General features: G+C 39.7%; 1 protein-coding gene across 2 annotated transcripts; it reads right to left on the bottom strand.

The window, feature by feature from the left end:
* Positions 1-704: 704 nt before the first annotated feature.
* On the bottom strand, positions 705-8,331 carry lrrc3ca (leucine rich repeat containing 3Ca). 2 transcript variants are annotated; one of them, XM_042508257.1, is made up of 2 exons: positions 7,826-8,331; positions 705-2,037 (listed from the first exon to the last, which is right to left on the bottom strand). In XM_042508257.1, exon 2 carries the CDS (start codon positions 1,952-1,954, stop codon positions 1,160-1,162), a length of 795 nt encoding a protein of 264 aa, XP_042364191.1. In that variant the 5' UTR covers positions 1,955-2,037; positions 7,826-8,331; the 3' UTR covers positions 705-1,159. The 2 variants fall into 2 exon arrangements, with proteins under 2 accessions (XP_042364191.1, XP_042364192.1); XM_042508258.1 differs by having other exon boundaries at positions 7,816-8,331.
* Between the last annotated feature and the right edge of the window lie 10,561 nt (positions 8,332-18,892).

The following is an 18,892-nucleotide window of genomic DNA, read 5'->3' on the forward strand; positions in this document are numbered from 1 at the left end:
GCATATTTTGCTGAGGAGTGATTCCAGAGCTGCAGTGTGTTTCTGGTATCAGCTAATACAACTCAAAGCTTCTATCATCTCTGGGTGACAAGTGATGAGTTTTTGTTTGTTCCCTCCTCTCATGGCTACAACATCATACGTCAGTGCATTTGATAGATGGAGTTTTCACTGGGTTTTCTTGGACTCTTTATGTGCAGTGTAGAGTACTGCTGTGTTGTATAATTTAGGGGTCCCATTGGTTATGGGGGTGAGCTAGCAGGGGTTTCCTGTCAAATACTCTAACACAGTGGTTCCCAACTGGTCCAGTCATGGGGTCAAGATCTCCTCTAAGTCATTAGTTCAAGACGTTGGCTTAGAACATAAAGAAAGAAAACATATTGCAAGAATAAACAGAAACAGCACTTCAAAAATGGACCTGTGACCCACTTTTGGATGTGACCGACCAGTTGGGAACCTCTACTGTAACATACAGAGGTAGTGTGGAGATCTGCAGTTCTCATCAGCACGGAGCTCTACTATCCAAAACGTCACTGGAAAATTGATGAGTCTTTCATCACACAGCTATCTAATTCATCAGCAGAGTGATCCATATTCTTCATACTGTATTTTTCCTTTTTTTTGAGACAGTTGACTGAGTTCAGAAAGACAAACCCCAAAACAACAATTTAATTGAAAAACATAATTTTACTTAGAATATACTGGTGAATACCATAAGGGGTTTTAATGGAACACATTTGCACATGGAGTTTCTTCATTCTAGTGTTGCCTTTTCCCATTGTTGAACTTGCTGTTTGTCTCGTTCGTAATTGTCTGTGTGAGCAGGGTGAATCTAGGTGCATGCACCACTGAATAAATCCCATTTGTATCCCATATTTGGAGTTTGCCAAAAAAAACACACAACTGCTTTTAGTCCCTTAGCGCACAGACTAGACCATCAACTCGGCCAACAAAAACTCCTAATGGGCCACAAGAATATGAATTATTCATCTTGGCTAGGTTGCATCGGCCTGATTTTCTTGTGCAGATGTCTCATTGCCCACCTCAGCTCTGTGACGACAACCGAGCAAAACCAGCTTAGATTGACGATAGTCGCAGGTTTAAGCTACATCCAGTTTGGTGTGGGTTACCATTTCAGGTCCAAAGTGTAGCTCAGTTGCCCCTATACCACAGTACTAATGGTGGAGGACTCCTCTGACTTGCCCTGTCTGCTCGGCAGTGACTTGAGATACTCCAGGTGCCTGCGTGCGTCCTCCTGATTAGCCCTGACATAGTAGACCAGGTAGGAGATGACCATGGTGAACCAGCCGAACATGACGACCAGCATGGCCACATCTGTAGTCCTCTTCATCACCACACATAGGTCTATGTCTGGTGCCAGCAGGAAGGCAAGTCCTTGGACTCCTATCTCCTCCGGATCTGAAGTCTGGCAAACAATGCCCGTCAGCGATGCAGGCTCCAGGTCCACATGCGGCATGGCCATCTGCAAGTTGCAGTCACAATGCCACGGATTGTTTGTTAGGTTGGCGCGAGACCTCAGGCCCTCAAAGGCCTCAGCATTAAAGTGTACTAACTTGTTAGAAGAAAGGTCTAGGAACTGTAGTGAGGAGCCAAGGCCTCTGAATGCCCCGGGTTCTAACTGGCTTAATTCATTGTGTGATAGATCCAGTTCAATCAGGTGGGGCAAACCTGCAAAAGCATTTGTTGGGACTGTAGTGAAGAGGTTGAAGTCCAGGTAGACACGTCGCGTGTCATTGGGGAAATCCTGGGGGATCTCTGTGAGCTGCAGGTTGCTGCATCGCACCGTCTTGCCGCCGCTCTCACTCTCAGAACAATAACAGCTCTTGGAGCAACTGGTGGCAGCATGGTGGAAGCAGAAGGTCATTAGCACCAGGCTGTGCAGCAGCAAACACATTACCATTGAGTGGCGCAGTAACCAGTCTGGAGGTAGCAACATGGTGGGATATGGGCATGCTCCAGGAAGGACCACCTGGGTGCAGGAGGTGAAGTCGATATCAACCTCCCCAGTAGCTGTTGAGCCTATGACATAAAAACAGCAGGAAGTCACATTAGCAGTGGTGGAATGTATTGTTGTTGTACTTGAGATCAGTATTGAGATCAGGCACAAGACCACTTTTTGAAGATCTAGGCCTTGTCTCAGATTCGACCACATTTTTGCTCTGCCTTGTCTCAGGGTGCTTTCACACCTGTAGTTTGGATCATTTGGTCTGGACCAGGGAGGAAATGATACACTGTTGTATTTGAGTTCTGGTTTGGTTCCTGTTCACACAGACCTTTAACATATGAAGAGCAGTAAACATAAGGTTCTGTCAACTGACAGTTAACTCGATGACTGAGCAGTTTTGGCGCCATTCTGCGTCATCGGTGCATCATCAGCATTTTGTCACATTCAGGTGACAGAAGTTAATGCAGCAGCACTCTAATGCTTCGGAGGTGTTTATATTTATGTTCTTTGGTGTCACAAAGAGCCCACAGAGAAGTAAGTGATTGTAAGTATTTTTAGCCAGCATATATTAGATTGCAAATCGATCGCATGTTATCAGGGCTGCTGCTGGCCATGTGGGCGCCCTCAGCATATTGCTTCGTTGTGATGCTCACACATAACAGAAGAAAGATCACAAAACTTGATAAACTCTGCATAGGAAAATTATAGAACAGGCATTTTTTAGCAGCTGCTGGAGGCTCTCCAGGGGCATGTGTCTGCATTACCTTCTTCAAGGTCATAAATTAGGTTGCGATATGACAGCTTCTGAACAAGGTCTGCATTGATACTGATGACAGCAAGATAGGAAGGTATCTTTTAATAAGCTTAAGTTTTGAAAAACTTCCCTCAGCAGAGGCAACTGACTACATTAAGAACGTAAAATAATGTAAAAGCGGGTTCACACTGATGCACATGCCTGTAGCAGCAGTGCTGGTCTTTATCAGGATTAGGAGTTTACAGTCAGTGGATTGATTTAGTATAGGTTTAGATGTTTAAATCATGCTAAAATCACATGTCTGCTGTCATAAAATCCTGTAGTTGGTTTGTTTTCTTTCACACCACAAATGAAAGCTAACGGGCAAGCGAACCTGAGTTTGTTTTAACAGAACAAAACAGGGAAGGTGTGAAAGCACCCTGAGTCTCAGACAGAGAGGACTTGGATTTAATTGCAAGACCAGTAAAGATCACAACTGTGGGCATGTCATTAAATTTCCTGTGCAAAAAAGTTGAATAAACATTGTTAAAATCATTTCAGCTCATTAGTGTTATTTGCTTGCTTATAAAAAACAAAATAAAATTTCCACACGTAAAATTCACCTCTGTAATACATTTTGAGTATTTTATCAAGACACTTCTCGTGGTGCACCTTTACACACTGTACATATATACAGTATGTTTGCAAAGAAATGCAAGAAGAGGAATCTTCATTTGTTGCCTGTGGGTGTTTTTATGGGAATGTGGATCTTTCAGATCAATAGAGGAGTGCCTTTGCTTTGCATGTTCCACATTTTATTGTAAGTGTGTCATGCAGTGTGGGATTGCACTGGTCTTATCTTTTGACTCAGTCTCGCCCTGCTTTAGTTGTAGTCTTTATTCAGTCTCATCACTTAAAAGTCTTGCTCTTGTCTCTGTCTCTTCACACACTGGTCTTGGCCATGGTGGAACTACTACTCCTTGAAAAAAGAAAAAAGTACAGATTGTGATATGGGTGGTAAACAATGTTCTTCTTCTATAGTGTTATCTAACGCAGGAAATGGGAGGGGTTACAGTAGCTTGTCTAATTGCAGTGAGGAGGCAGCATGTTGTTGGCCAGAAGCAACTGAACTTGTGCTGTATTTCCAGGAAAGTCGAAGGATCAAACATTCCCTTCATACCAACTAAATAAACAAGCTACGAAAATCCTTTGGTGTCACTGTGCCTCCTTTATAATTGACATCCCTGTAATGCAAGGCTATTTCAGTGCACAGATACCAGCATTAACATAGTGATGTGACACCATCAAGAACAAAATGTTCCAAACGAAAAATCAATGACATTTTTCATAAAGTTATATTTACTGTGTATATCGTGTATTGTGTAAACTAAAACTGCCATTCTGGTGCAACATTTTTATTAAAAGTGACCATTGATGTGTGCTTGGTGTCAGTCAAGCTGTGCAGTTGATTGTTCATGAGGTCATTTAGTCAGAGGTGCAAGTAACACAGAGGTAAAAGCTTGTCTGTGCCCTGTAAGTTACACTTTATATTTTGTATGTAAGCCTTTGAAAATGGCAGGTGTACCCACCCTAACACACTTCATTAATAGCTGATCAGGGCTACCTCCTATCCTGTTACTAATCCTCTTAAAGAAAAACTCCTTAAGTCAGTGTAGCATCGGTGTTGGCCACCCAATCCTTTTGTCGAGGTAAATGCTAATGCTAGAATGCAGTGCCAAGGCCAACAAAACAGACAATGCAACGGCCGATCTTCTTTGAGACAGAAAAGGAACACAGAGTTCAACCAGACTTCTTAATTTCTCCAAAATGGCCGGAGACTGGGCAAGATCCACTTACCAAGATTAAAAAATGAAATCGATCTCTAAGTACCTTGAAGTATCACATGACGTTGGGGGGTAGAGGGACAGAGTGTAGTGGCAGTGGTGATGTGTATGTGTGTGTTAAGGGGACAGATGACTTGTCTACGAGACACAGCTAATAGCACTCGTTGTGTTACGCCACTTTCAGAGATGCCTGCCAGACAATCCCAATAATGAGGGGGAGCTGGAGGCTGGTGCAACAGAGCAAAGCACAGATGAAGCTGCTGTTAAGACTGCTGTAGTTTGCCTCCCTTAGACATGAGACGTTTTATCCATACATCTTCATTAAGGCATCTTCCAAAGGATTTCCCCCAGCAATCTGTGTCAGCAGGGGTGCACGAGGAAGTAAAATAGCATGGCAGATGCAGTTTAACACACTGTGAAATAAAAGTCTTGCCTAAAGTAAATGAGTAACGTAATGCTCCTGGAAAGGCTGTACTTTTCCCGTCACGCAGCATGCCAGCATGGTGTTTTGCCGAGAGATAATGGGGGATCAGGAACAGAAGGCTGGTGACGGAGGATGAGAAAGCGTGTGGGCAAGGAGGGAAATTAGACACACCAGCACAGAGAAAGAATGATATCACGAGGATTTAAGGAGAGGGGGTAACATTACAGTAACAACACAGAACGGTGCTAATGAGATATCGAGGAAAGGGGCAAATGTTAGTCAGTCACAGCTGATGAAGACAGCTGGCAGTAAAAGAATAAAGAGGAGAGGAAGGAAAGAAATGGATGAGAAAAACACACAAGAGAGGGTGGAATGAGTGGCAGGGTGGGGCGCCAATTTTCCGTCCAAAATACGCCTCTCAAAGACATTACAGGCAAAAATGAGTCATTTTACTAATGGTCAATACATCATACAGCCATATCTAGTTAATGCAATAAATCTGTTGGCCTCCAAATCTGGTGAGGTCTTCACCAATGTTCCTAAAGTCACTGCCTCATTCTGTGATAAATAACCCCTCCCCCCCAACCCAAGCCTTTTAATTTGAACAATAAATACAGTGCTCTTGCAGCCAAAGGTCAGTCTCTTACTTCATAAATTCACTGGCAGTGCTGCACCGACAAGTCTCTGCCACCAATTATATGAGGAGCGGTCATTTGGTTTTTCACACCCCAAACATCAGAGGCATCGGGGGGGGGGGGGGGGGGGGCAATGGGCACATCCCTCTCAATATTTACAACATGCGCATTTGTTGCCCAAATTAAAACATGAGAGTAACACAGCAGTATATACTAAATTAAAGAAATTTACAACACAAATTGACACAGGGAATGCACAAACTTGAAAGCTCAACTGAAAAGGCTGAGAAATTAATTTGTTCCTGAGTCTGCCAACCTATTAAATCAGAGTATGGCCTCACTGCATCTGAGTCAAACACTGAATGTAATAGGTAAAATGAGCACTGTGTTGTACTGCATTCCATTCATTTTCTGTAGTGTGTCTGCGGTGATTTGTAGAATAAATGATTTTGTTTTTTGGTTAAATGTTGTTTGTATTTTTGTGCATTTATGTGAGACAGTTGACATCCTGGGACGTCAGGTAAATTTCAGAATTATTTCCCACAATTAAGTGAAATGTAATTTAGTGTAATCTAATCAAGTCTAGTATAAGTGCATAAAAAATTAGCAAAATGTTGCATGCTCAAAATTTTCTGGAGGAGGACTCCCACTATCCCCATGTTTCATATTTGTCCTCCCCAATGTTGAAGTGAACCCTATACACTTGTTGTCATATATGAATCTGACCTCTTTGTGGCCTCAGTGTCACAGTAAGCGTTGCATGAATGGCCGATAAATTGCTGGTTTCGACATGTCAATGGGGGGTTGGAGGGTGGGGCGCTGAATGACAGAGTGAAACAGGAAAATGAAAATAAAGCATCCTTGACATATCTAACCTAATTCTCTTTTTGCTGAGTGCAATGTGGAAATGTTCCACTGTATTTTAAGACTCCACAGAATAATCTTTCTAAATTAACCCAGAAATTAAAAACATAAGCACACTGTTACAGGAGGGCAGTTAGCTCCTCAGATCGTGTAATGGCCAAGAAGTAAAGTTTGTGTCAAGATTGGGGGAAACACATAAATGAGGGGTTTGAGGATTATCTGACATACATTTTTGAGCATCAGACACTTCTTGTTGGTTTGTATGCATACCTGTGTGCCTTATTGCACCATGTTATGGTGAAAATGTCTTGAATTTTCTCAAAACAAAAGTCCTCTGCTACTTTTGTGTTTTTCTGGTTGGGACAAATGCATGCATCAAATAATGAGGGGGATGGGATGACCTCTGATAATGACAATGAAAGACCAGTAGTCATTGTAATCAGTTTAAATTAGGGATGGACAATATTATCGGCATGTCATCGGTATCAAACGATATTGGCTTTAAAATGATAGGTCGGAATCGGCTAACATGCTGATATTTGCCGATATCACAAACTTTTTATTTATTTATTTTTAATTGACAAAGTGAACATGTACAAAACAGCAACCAAGCATCAGCAAAAAATTGAATTATTGTTCTTATTTTGCACAATGACTGAATATTACATACATTGAAAAGCATTGTATTTTATGTCATCTGCTGGTGGGCCATCATGATAAAAGTATGCATAATATGGTGTTAATTCCACTACAGAAGAAACTTGATGATCACTACAACTAAGAGTGGAAAGATAGAGGATATATTAATACTGCATTGGTAATCGGCCGAATGAGTTGTTATATATTGGCATATCGGATATGGGCAAACAATCCAATGTGGTGCACCCCTATAGTTTAAATATTGTAGTGAGTATGCTGACAAGGTTTATTACAATATCTCTTCAAAATTAATATCCTGAACATAAACCTCTATGCTAAAACAACTCTGATGCAGGCCTATTTACTTCAAAATTAATCACAACGCATGCTGATGACATTTAAATTGCAAAATTAAAACAAGTTCAGTTTTTGCTCCAATGTTAATTCTACTCACAAGTAACAACCATCTGGTGGAAAATGAACTCAAAGGACAGGAGATAAAGGCGATGACTCGTGGGAACTGATAGCCTCATTAAGTTTGCTTTTTCTCCCGTTTTAGTCAGCACCATCCAGTGCTTGTTTCCAGCGCAAATCACATTTAGAAACCCACATTAAAACTGAAAAACAGTTACTCTTTCTGTGCATTAAGAATTATGTAGATGCATGCAATATTAAAAAATAAAAATAATAAAAAACGGTTTTCATCTACATACACACACTCACGTCTTTGCCGCTTTCCCCCTCCTTTTCATGATGTGTTCCTCAGCAAGTACCCCACAGTGAAATGGTTCCAGCAGATCAGAGCACTGCTCGAAAAGCGGTTCGGTCAATATTTTGCTTCGCTTCCATCAGGTCCTCTTGCAGCTCGTTAAACTTGTGCTGAGAGCCGCTCTGGCAGCTGCGACGCGCCACTGGAAATGCTCCTACAGTTCAGTGCTCGCTCAGACAGCCTTCTTTAGTTTCCACGCAACCAGAAAACTAGGCAACATTACTGGAGCCAGCGCGAGTGGACGAGGACGCAGCGCCAGGGCAAGGCTGTCATTAATGGCGATATCTTCCTGGCTCTAATCCTGGATATGACAATAAAAAAAGGCAAAAAAGAAAACACTGATGTAAAGTCTAAAATGACAGACACATGGCGCGTCATGCATTTACGCACAGACTTAAAGGCTTTGTAGTAATGCTGGCCATGCTTTAACGCAAACATACAGGGACTTATTCCATTCACATGCATCTGCTGATTGCTGAGTGAAGTGAATCTGTATGCATCAGGTACCAGTAAAGTAAGGGGTACCCCTCCTACACACACACACACACACACACACGCACACACAGATAGAGAGATAGAGAGAGAGAGAGAGAGAGAGAGAGAGAGAGAGAGAGAGAGAGAGAGCAGAAGTGATCTCATACACAGAGCAGTTGGCTTGGCAGCACACACTTATCATGTTTGATCTGAAGCTTGTTGTTTCAAACATGCAGCCTGCCTGCCAGGGCGGTGGATCTTTGGCCGTCTCCAGGCCCTTTTCCTGCCTGCTGCCAGCCGATAAGGAAGTCCAATCAAATCCACTATGAAAACGGACGTTCATGGGCACAGGCCTGGGAGAGTCTGCCAAGCAGCCGCTCATAAGGCATTAATGGAATTAAATTAAAATCAATAAAGTGGGATACTCCACCCAAGCCAGCCATTAAGAATTATGGACAGGGGGACAACATTTTCCAAATTTCCAAATTTGGACCCTCATCCACACCTACTTCAGCATCAGTGTCAAGAAATGTTTAAATCCATCACTTTGAAAAATGTCAATGCCACCTTGCTCAACAAAATTTGGTGGTGTTTCATCTGTTTTAATAGTAATAGAAGTAATTACAGATAACTTGTATTATTAGTGATATAAGTCAGTAAGTCAATTGTTGTACCTGATCTCATTTAAGGGTCAACCACAAACTTTTGGATGGGCTCATCACCGTGGACTTGGGCCAGGTTCACCTCTGACAGCGGGGGCTGACTCAATCCAAACTGCCCCCGTGGTGTTTTGTAAAAGATTAACTGCAGCTAGGCTAGTTCTTTCTTTCTTTGAGGTAGTAGTATTATAAATAGTCTTTTGTGATCAGTTACAGTGAAATATTATCACTTTCTATCACTTATTCATGTATTTATGTCCCTGTGAAATGAAAAAATGCCAGTACTTCACAACAGAAGTTTTTTTGTTTCCATTTTTAGTAATGTTAGATGTAAATGCTGTATGAATGCTATAACACAATAAAAATTGGGGTCCTTGTAGGTTATGATACAATTCTCTTTTAAACAATGCTGCTTAAGGCTGCAGGGATTGATGTTTTAACAATGTGGTGTGTGCAGTATGTGTTATGTGCAATGTATGTGCAATATTTTGTATGTGTAAACTGGATTATTTGCAATTCACTGCTGTGATATATTATAGCTGGTGCTGTTTCGTTCATATCTAGTTTGTTTTATTGTAACTGTGAAGGCATTCATGGGTGCAGCATCTGAGTCCAAGAAAACTTTCCCATGGTGACAATGAAGTGTATCGTATCGTATCGTACCGCACCGCACCGTACCGTGTCGTATCGTATCGTATCGTATCGTATCGTATCGTATCGTAATATTGGTTTGTTGTTGTCAAACCAGTTCTTTAAACATAAAAAAATGTTTGAACCATCTACATCACTTTTCATTCCATTGGACTTCTCACTTATGCTACCCAGGCGGCAACTTCTCTTGCTCTAACAGTGATGAGCATCCAGATTTACCAACAGGAGATGTGCTATAACTGCACGATGCAAAAGGCAATTTACTTGGCTCCTCATTTTATTGTTACATTTGTTTAGCCCACAATTGCTTTTCTAATTAAGTTTAGGTTGAACTGTTTACAAGTCTGCTGAGGCCTGTATTTCTTTGGCCTCATTGAAGAGAACTTGTGGCTGCTATCTCTGCAGTAAAGATCTCAATATCACAGTGCACTAACCTGTAGAAGCAAAACATAATCTTTTAATGTTTTCATGCATTGATATGATGTGTTGGAGTACATTGATTAATAAAACTACCATAATACATTAACGCACATCAGTCCTCACGAGGAACTTACAGTATAACCTGGTGTTCATTGCTGCTGCTCTGTAGTCACTCCTTTAACAGCCCGCAGGTTAAGAGGCTGCCCTTGTCAATTAGAAGGCCATCAGATAGGTGGAAGAGCATATGACAGTGGAACAGCAGAAAATGGGATTACTTTCCTCATCGACAGAGGAGAGTGCACTGGCAGTCAGTCTTCCCCAGCTTAATCAGATTACTTCAAATGCTCCGCTGCGGTTGGCAGCTAGACGGGCGCTGTATGCATTATCAACCAAGCATTAGTCCAGATAGACTACACTTTCAAGTGGATCAAAGTTTTTTTTTCCCCCTCCCCTACTTTTTTCCCCCCTCTCCAGCTTGTCAAGTATTTCATAAACAGGCTCAGGCGTCCTCTCTGTTGGCCTAATACCTGTGCAGGTGGCATACCTGCAAGCTGACATTAATCCACAAAGTCTAAGTGCTGAGTGGGAATATAGCTGAGAAGATACCAGCACCAAAGTTTCTACAATGTCATCTCAACACGGTGGGAATGTTTCGCCATTAGCCTTTGCTGTGTGCTCTTGCGGTTGCAGTGGAACAAGAGGACTCATATTAATGAGGTCTCTCCCTTTTCGTTCTCATTTTCTCTCCTACTTCATCTTGCCAGCTCACACAAACACACATACATGCATTAAGCACAGACAAACACACACACACTCTGTCTCTGGCTCGCAGCTTACTCCTCGTCCCTGAGCAAGATCAAAGTCCTGCCTTATCTTTATGAATACAACATTACCCTCCTTTATTTATTTATTTCCTTACGTAGGTCTTGAACCATTTAATCAAAAACTGTGAGAAAAGTGTATTAGAGGGATTTCCCTGCTGCTGCGGGGTCGCATTCACCTCAAATTCTCTGTGAAGATCCCTTGTCTTTGAAGTCTGATATCATTGACATTACAGGAACAATAGACTGGCGATATGAAAGTATTGTAGATATTCATTGATCTTTGTTGAATTCCTCTCACAGAGCAACGGTCAGCTGAACCTCATCAAAAGCTTCAGACCACAAACAGTACTGAGTCCTCAGTAAAAGTACATCTTGAATAGCTTAATGCTTCACTGGCATGTTCCAAGTGGTATATATTGTTTGTAGCACATAATTCTTTGAAGGTGTCTTTAAAAATCAATAAAGCTAGAATACATATTAATACGTTCACATAATATTTTTCCATCTATAAAAATCATTATGAGTCAGTTGGTGTAAGAGGAGAAAAACACTACAGCTCACAAGACATGCAGTCAATGACAGGGGCTTACAAGTAGATAATGTCTTATATTGAGGGGTCCCAAGCAGGCACAAGCAGGGATGTACTGCTTCAGAGGCTTTTGACGCACTGACTTGAGTCGGTGCTATTAAATCAGAGCACACCAGGCTTATTGGAAACAAACCTAATGGCGTCTGCACCTAACCGATACATGCACAGGAACGATTTATGCACACATGGACTCTTGTGTCAGTCAATACTATTGAGGTCATGGTACTCTATATTTCACTCTGCTAGCTGATTAAGCTGTTTCGTCCAATCTTCTTCCTTTAATGGAACCATATTTGGTGTGACTTTAGAGAAAAACTGTTTTAAAAAAGTGAAAATACAGCACTTACTCAGCATACTGTGAGTATAAGATGTGCCATTTGCTGTATTTGTAAAGCTGTTATGTTCGTGAAACACCTAGTGGTAACATTTACAACAAGAACAATCAGCAAAGTGGCCTCAGTGAATGTGATGTACGGCATCTTAAATGTTAAGTTGTTATAGTTGCCTGCAGTTTCCTGCCAACACAGGATAGAGGTGGTTAAAGCTGTTTTCCACTGCCCTTTTAAAGTAATTAATAATTCTTAGTCCTTCATTGTGTCTCTCAGACATATTCACAATGACAGCCAGGGAGGGGTGTTCACCATAAAGGTCATGTTGTGGACCTCCAAGGACAATGCTGGAAATGTGATGGTCAAAACATGAGCCAAACAACCTATTTGTGCTGTAAATGTTAGAAGTTCACTCCCAAAACACTGCTGAAATATCTGCTAAGGTTATAAGTTTAGACATTCAAAAGTCTATTAAAGAATATTACCAATGATTTTGTTTGTCATCTAGTTTGGTCTTGTCATTTGTTTTAGGTTTTTTTTTTTGGTAAACATTCGCACGGTTTCCCTTTTCTACCTTAGACAGTTTGCTGTCATTTATTTCATCTGTCACACATCTGGAAATTGCCTGAGCTGCAGCAAACATGACGCTGTAATTTCAATTTTCTCCTTTTCATCATTATTTAATTCGAGTTGAGTGTTTTGCTTTCAGTACGCACATTACACTCTACATGCTCTACTTCCTGTTCATCATCCAACACCCACAGGAAGACATGGGACTAGTCTTGCCAGGAAATAATTACTCAGAAACACTGAGATGAACTCAAATAATTTCACTTACACAAACTCATGATGGCGTGAACTACAGGGGTGAACAAAAGTCTCCAAAGCCCCTTTCCCACTGCACAAAGAACCTACTAACACCCACCCAATTCTCGTCCCTTTTGCGGCGCGATTCAGTGGAGCACATTGACATCCCAAATTTGAGCCAATTAAAGTGTATTTATGTCAAAAGCATCAATCAAATATCTCAAGTAGCTCTTTTTTTTGCTGCCCCATGTTTGGACCTGTATTTTCAAATTCACTTATGGGAGTATTTTCAGAGAGCTCTGATAGTCCACTCATGTACCTTAACTTTGGTGATCATGGAGAGCCAAAATAAAAGAAAAAGATACATGCCAAAAAGCAGTACACCATCAACTGATGTATCTTTTTCAGAGACCAAGATCCTTCTGGAACAGGCTCTGACATACCTGTCAAGTGCTCAGCTGGAAGCGACAGTTGTTTACCTGTCACTCTAATATCAGTAAAACAGCTCTATCCTTGTATGACACAGGACATCATGTTACACCAAACAGCCTCTTTAGACAGCCATCAACAGATTTATGACACATAGAGTTTCTTTAATTCTCCCCCACTTCCCCAACAGTCAAGCTGTATCAGGCCTCAGAAAACACAGGCTCATCAATAAATAAACAGGAAAGCAGGTGGTACTGAGAGCGCGGGTGTCCATCTACTTTGTCTCTCTCAGCAACCTCAGATGGGTGACTATTTTTGGATGGCAAGTACTTAGTATTCCCTGTTTCAAACTGCCCACTAGTACTAGATAAGAGGAAGTCTGTGTGAGAGTCTGTGAGTGTGTTACAAGGTTAGAATAGTAATGGCACAGTTGCAAACAGAAAAAGTGAATGTACTCTCTTGGATTGCTTTAAAGTCAGGTACTCTTAAGACAGATTCATTTTAAAATACTACTTCCAGAAAAACATATCAGAAGTCAATGGAACATCAACATAATCTGAATTTGTCAAAAGTACTTAATTTGTCAAATTTCTTTTTTGTACTTTTTTTTAAAAAAAAAAAAACAACAACAAACCTGAATACGAATAGCGAATATTGTCCTCCCCCCTAGAAGGACCCTATAAGTGGTTTGTGTACGCAGTTTATTATGACCCATATTTCTTTTTTTTTTTTTAATGCTGTGACCTCTATTGGTTGTGGTATTTCTGACAGGAGGAAAGACAGAAGTCAGGTGACATAAAGAGGAAGTCGGCATAAGGTGGAGGTTGGGGTAAATTGGTGGGTCAAACAAATGCAGGACTTTGACCCACAACACTGCTGTATGTTTCCTGTGTGAAACCAAAAGTCAACATTGAGTTATTTTAACTTAGGTGTGGAAGTTAACTTGTGTAACCCACAGGACTTATCTACCTTAAGTTAACTAATGTACATAACTTAAGTTCCATAAAGAGTGTAGGCTACATCACTTAACCCAAACAATAACCTTTTCCTGAACTCAACAAGTAGTCTTTTTTGCATAAACCTAAACAAAATGTGGCCACTTGTTTAAAACTGCAACAATAAAGGACATGCTTTTTTGGGGTCTGGCCCGCAGGAAGTGCTCTGGGTTTTGAAGCCAATTTTCATAGTGACCAATAAGTGAAATTGCATCTTTCGAGTCCATCATGTTATGCCATTGGGACCGACAACACTTTTTCCCATGGACTTATATATACTTTTACTGATTCGGCCCAATAACATTTCAAAAGTCTAAAGAAGCTCCATGACTGAATTATGTTGTCCCCAGTTAGCAGAGTGCTAAATCAGGAGTAGCCAGCTTAGCTAGAAGAAGTCTCCAGTGTGTATGCTCTATGGGCCCCTATGTATAAGCAATGCCAATTACTTGGCTACTCAGCTTCATTTGCCACTTAGCAACTGTCAGGAATAAATGGGGTCTTGTCTCCGTTGCTGTATCTAGTTCTCTTTATACATCCATATTTGGAAGTCAGAAGCAAAGGTGTTTGTTTAGGTATAAAAACATGTTGATCTCCTGTCTCCACTAGGGGCACCAATAAAGGACTCACTCCTGTGGGTTGTATCAAAGGGTAGGAACAAACAACCTATGTGGTTGTATGGATTGGAGGACTTGTTGGAATAGCTCAACACTTTGGAAATATACTTATTTGCATTTTTGCTAAGAGTTCAAAAAGATTTATACCACTCTCACATCTTTCAAAATCCATTAAATATGAAGCTTTAGGTTAGTTAGTTAGTTAGTTAGTTAGTTTAGCTATGTCAGTGCAGGTAGGCCGAAGTCTGTCCAGCACCTCTAAATTTCAATAATTGAACATGAAATATCTCATTTGTTTTGTTGATATTGATATTGTTTTGTCCCATTATATAAGGTTACTGATTACAGTTTCAGTGTGGTGTTGGAATATTTTCTGAAAGTGACAGTGATTTCAAACTTACGTAAGATGCAACACTTCTCCTGTTTACAATTCTTCTTCAGAAAAGTACATATATGGACTCAAAAAGTACATTTTGAGCCTAAATTGTCTCTCTTTCAGGTACAGAGGATTTAAAAATACTGTTTTGACAGTAGCATATCCAACCCCTTGTGTTATGTGTTAAGGATGAGGGCAGCTGGTTCATTCTTTCATGTCTCTTAAAGGAGATCAATCATTCTTTCCAGCTGAAGATACCCAGTGCAAAATCAAACAGTAAAGTGAGTTTGCACCTTCGTTCATGTGTGCAGCTGTGGATGTATTTGTGTACATACACTCCACGGAATCCGCTGGACTACAGCTCAAGCTTCTCAGCCCTATTATTATCATGCCAAGGTCAGATGAGTGGGCAAACAGCAGAGGAAGACAGATAAGTGTGGTAGACTGGTTAGATAAATCAGCGTACTGCATTTCCATTCACTGATAACCACAGGACCAGAGGCCCATGTTTGCTTAACATTGAATCGAATTATGTCTTTTTTCTACAATCCTGCACTTCCATATCACTACACATGAGCTGACTCAAAGAAAGGCTGTGCACAATAATACATAGCTGCAAAAACACATTAGACTATCATGGAACAAGAACAGCGCACTTCTGGGGAGATAAACTCATTAACCACTAAATAGCTTTTGGGCAGCTATCATGTACAGTGTGTATGTGTGTGTGACAGAGAGATTGGAGGAAATGAGAGAGAGAGAAAGAGAGAGAGCTGGGGGAGAGAAAATTTATAAATGAGACAAAATTGAAACTGATCATTTTGGAGAAAATGGAACACTGCACTCCCAGAGAACAATTTCTTTGTTGTCATTTAATTTTTTATTGATTTTCTCTCAATCAGACATTCTACACAAAAACATATGAACAACAAACGAAACAATAACACAAAGACAGTCTATACTGACACAAACATTTCACACACGCACACATAAATACTTAAATTAGAAAACATGTTCTGTAAGTTTTTATATTTGTGCATTTGAAATAAAAGAGCAGTAATGGTTTGTACATGAAGTGACCTAAAAACCACACATTAACAATGTTTTTCAGCAGTGGTGAGCTTGTTGTGCTGAGCGCTTCTTGTTTGTCTTAACCAGGGGTGTCAAACTCATTTTAGTTTGAGGGACACATACAGCCCAAGTGGATGTCAAAAGGGCCTGACCAGTAAAACCATTAGATATTTTACAGTTTAACAAACTTAGATACAGTGAAAATTCTTCATTTACAGTATAGGTGTAGTTTGAGATGTTTTGTACTCATATAGCCTATCTCTGGAATCTGTTGTCTAGCTATCTATTGTCTGGAATTGTGTTTTTTATAGCGCCTCAATTTTCAGATTTTAAGTTTTTCAAGATAGAAATGTGGAATATTTCGAAATATATACTCTAGAGTTAAGATGCTTGATTTTTGTGTCTGTATATAATCAGAAATGTCCTCAACTGAAATGTACCACCAAAGTCAGGACTTATCTTTTTTTTTAATTTCCAGTAACTGCAAAAATAAATAAATAAATAAATAAATAAAATAAAATAAAATTTAACAATAAAGACAATTTTCCTCACAAATTAGTGGTGATAAAACTGGTCAGGCTGTAGTATTAATGACCATTTTAAAATTTCTCAGTCAGTCAGCTTTTCTAGGAGAGATTTTTGAATGGAGCTTTAGTTCTGACTTAAGTGGTTTTGATTTTGAACAATACCAGTGACTTCTGTTGACTTTCTGGTGAATCAAAAGTGATGCATTGGGAGTACTATTTCCTTCTTACTGTACATCTATTTAAGATTTGCATCTCCAGGACTAAACATATCCCTCCTGTGTGTGAGAAGCAGCTGTCACCTGCTGTACTTTGAGTGATACAAGGCCCTTGGTTGCCAATGAATTTTTCTAATAGATGAATAATTTACCGACTGTGCAGGTATAGCTTCAAGATGAGATGTAAATAAGATGGAGTTTTCACAGATGTTGAATATTGGAGCTTCTCTTCAAATCCTTAATGTCAATATGCAGCTATAAATATCGAGGTTTCTCTGATCTATGTAAATCTCGCAGGATTACAGCATATTAGGCTTCAAAGAGTATGGTCAAGCTTTAGGCTGTACATTTTTATTATTGACCATTATAAAAATGTATGAATGGAGTCATTATTAGAGGGACAATATAGTTAATAATTTGTTTATACCTAACACAGTTTATTTTAATATGGTCAAAACCTTATTCTGTGATCTTGCTGTTTATAACTACATGTTCTTTCTTTTTACCTGTTGTGCTATTTATAAATCTAGATTGTTTTGGTGGGAGTTGAGTGAGTGTTGGAGTGTCGAGTGATGGAAATATTGGCTGTAGAGATGTTTGCCTTCTCTCCAAAATAATGGAATTAGATGGCTTGAGGTGCTAAAAGTACCACAAAAAAAATTAAAAAACCCTCACAATATCTCTTTCCAGAAATTGTAACCAGACCAGCTACCAGCTACATACTTTGCACAATACAAACGGTGCGAGAAAACAAAATAATGCGTATGAGACTGCTGACTTTCAGTTTTAATAGTGCTCACGTCCATATCCAGTGAACTGTGTGGAAAGCATAGCCCTTTTTACACATAAGCCCCAAGGGTAAATGGGCTATGATTCTGACACTGCTCACCCAATAATTAACTGCAAACACCTTTAAAGCTCAAAGTCAGCACCGTAAGGCTTTCACGTTCTGTGTGCCCCAGTACAGCCAAAAGAATAAAAAGATATCAATGTTCCTTTATAAGTGACCCCCTATAAATATCATATGCACTAGCTGTATATGCAACCTACATTAGCATGTGTAGCATGTTGATTATTATTTTTATACACCAACAATACTTTTTTCAGCTGATCTTTATGTGGTGTGTGGTGTCTGTGAACCATGCATTTATGAAGAACAATGACAAAATATCTTACCCAGTTTCAAGTGGTACTGTGTCTGTGACTATGATAAACAGTGGTGAGAAGTATACAGTTCCTTTCCTTATGTAAAAGTAGTAATATCATACTGTACTCTGTTATATATTCTGTTAGTGAGTCCTGCATTGAAAATGTTACTTAAGTAAAAGTCAGTAAGTCAAAGCAGAAGATAAATATTTAAAGTATTAAAAGTAAAAGAACGCAATGCATAGAAAATAAAATAATAGAATTAAAAATAAAAATAATTATAAGAATCATAATATAACAATGTATAGTAATATATAATAAAAAATAAAACCCAAAATATTTATTTTAATCTGAAAATACTTAAATTTTTATGAAAATAGAAAGTGATTAATTTTCTGTCAGTTAGCTATTGATAAATCAACTAATCATTTCAGCTGTACTTGTATCAGCAGTGAAATTAATTCAGAACAAAACTTTTAAATTTTATCAATTCTTCTTATGTCTTACAGGCAGAAATCTTAAAATGTAAAGTCATACCTTACTAAAGCTGTAAGATAAATATAGTGAAGTAAAATGTACAATATTTCCCTGTGAAATGCTGTGGAGTAAAAGTATAAAGTGGCATGAGAAGACAACACTCAAGTAAAGTACAAGTACCTCAAATTTATACTTAAGAACAGCAGTTGAGTAAATGCCCTTAGTTACAAATAAATAAACTTACTCTGCAAATGTATTCCGAGTGCTTTTATTTTGGGAAGCCGATTGGCCGCGAGACACAACATAGGCGGGCTCATGCCTATTTCTCAGTCGGTGATTGGTTATTTTCTCGAGAAAGTGATGTTTGCGTTCCTTATTGGACGGAAACGTCAGCTGGCCCGTCGTTTAATTGGTCAAT

This window comes from Plectropomus leopardus, chromosome 19, assembly GCF_008729295.1.
Source record: "Plectropomus leopardus isolate mb chromosome 19, YSFRI_Pleo_2.0, whole genome shotgun sequence".
Classification (NCBI taxonomy): domain Eukaryota; kingdom Metazoa; phylum Chordata; class Actinopteri; order Perciformes; family Serranidae; genus Plectropomus; species Plectropomus leopardus.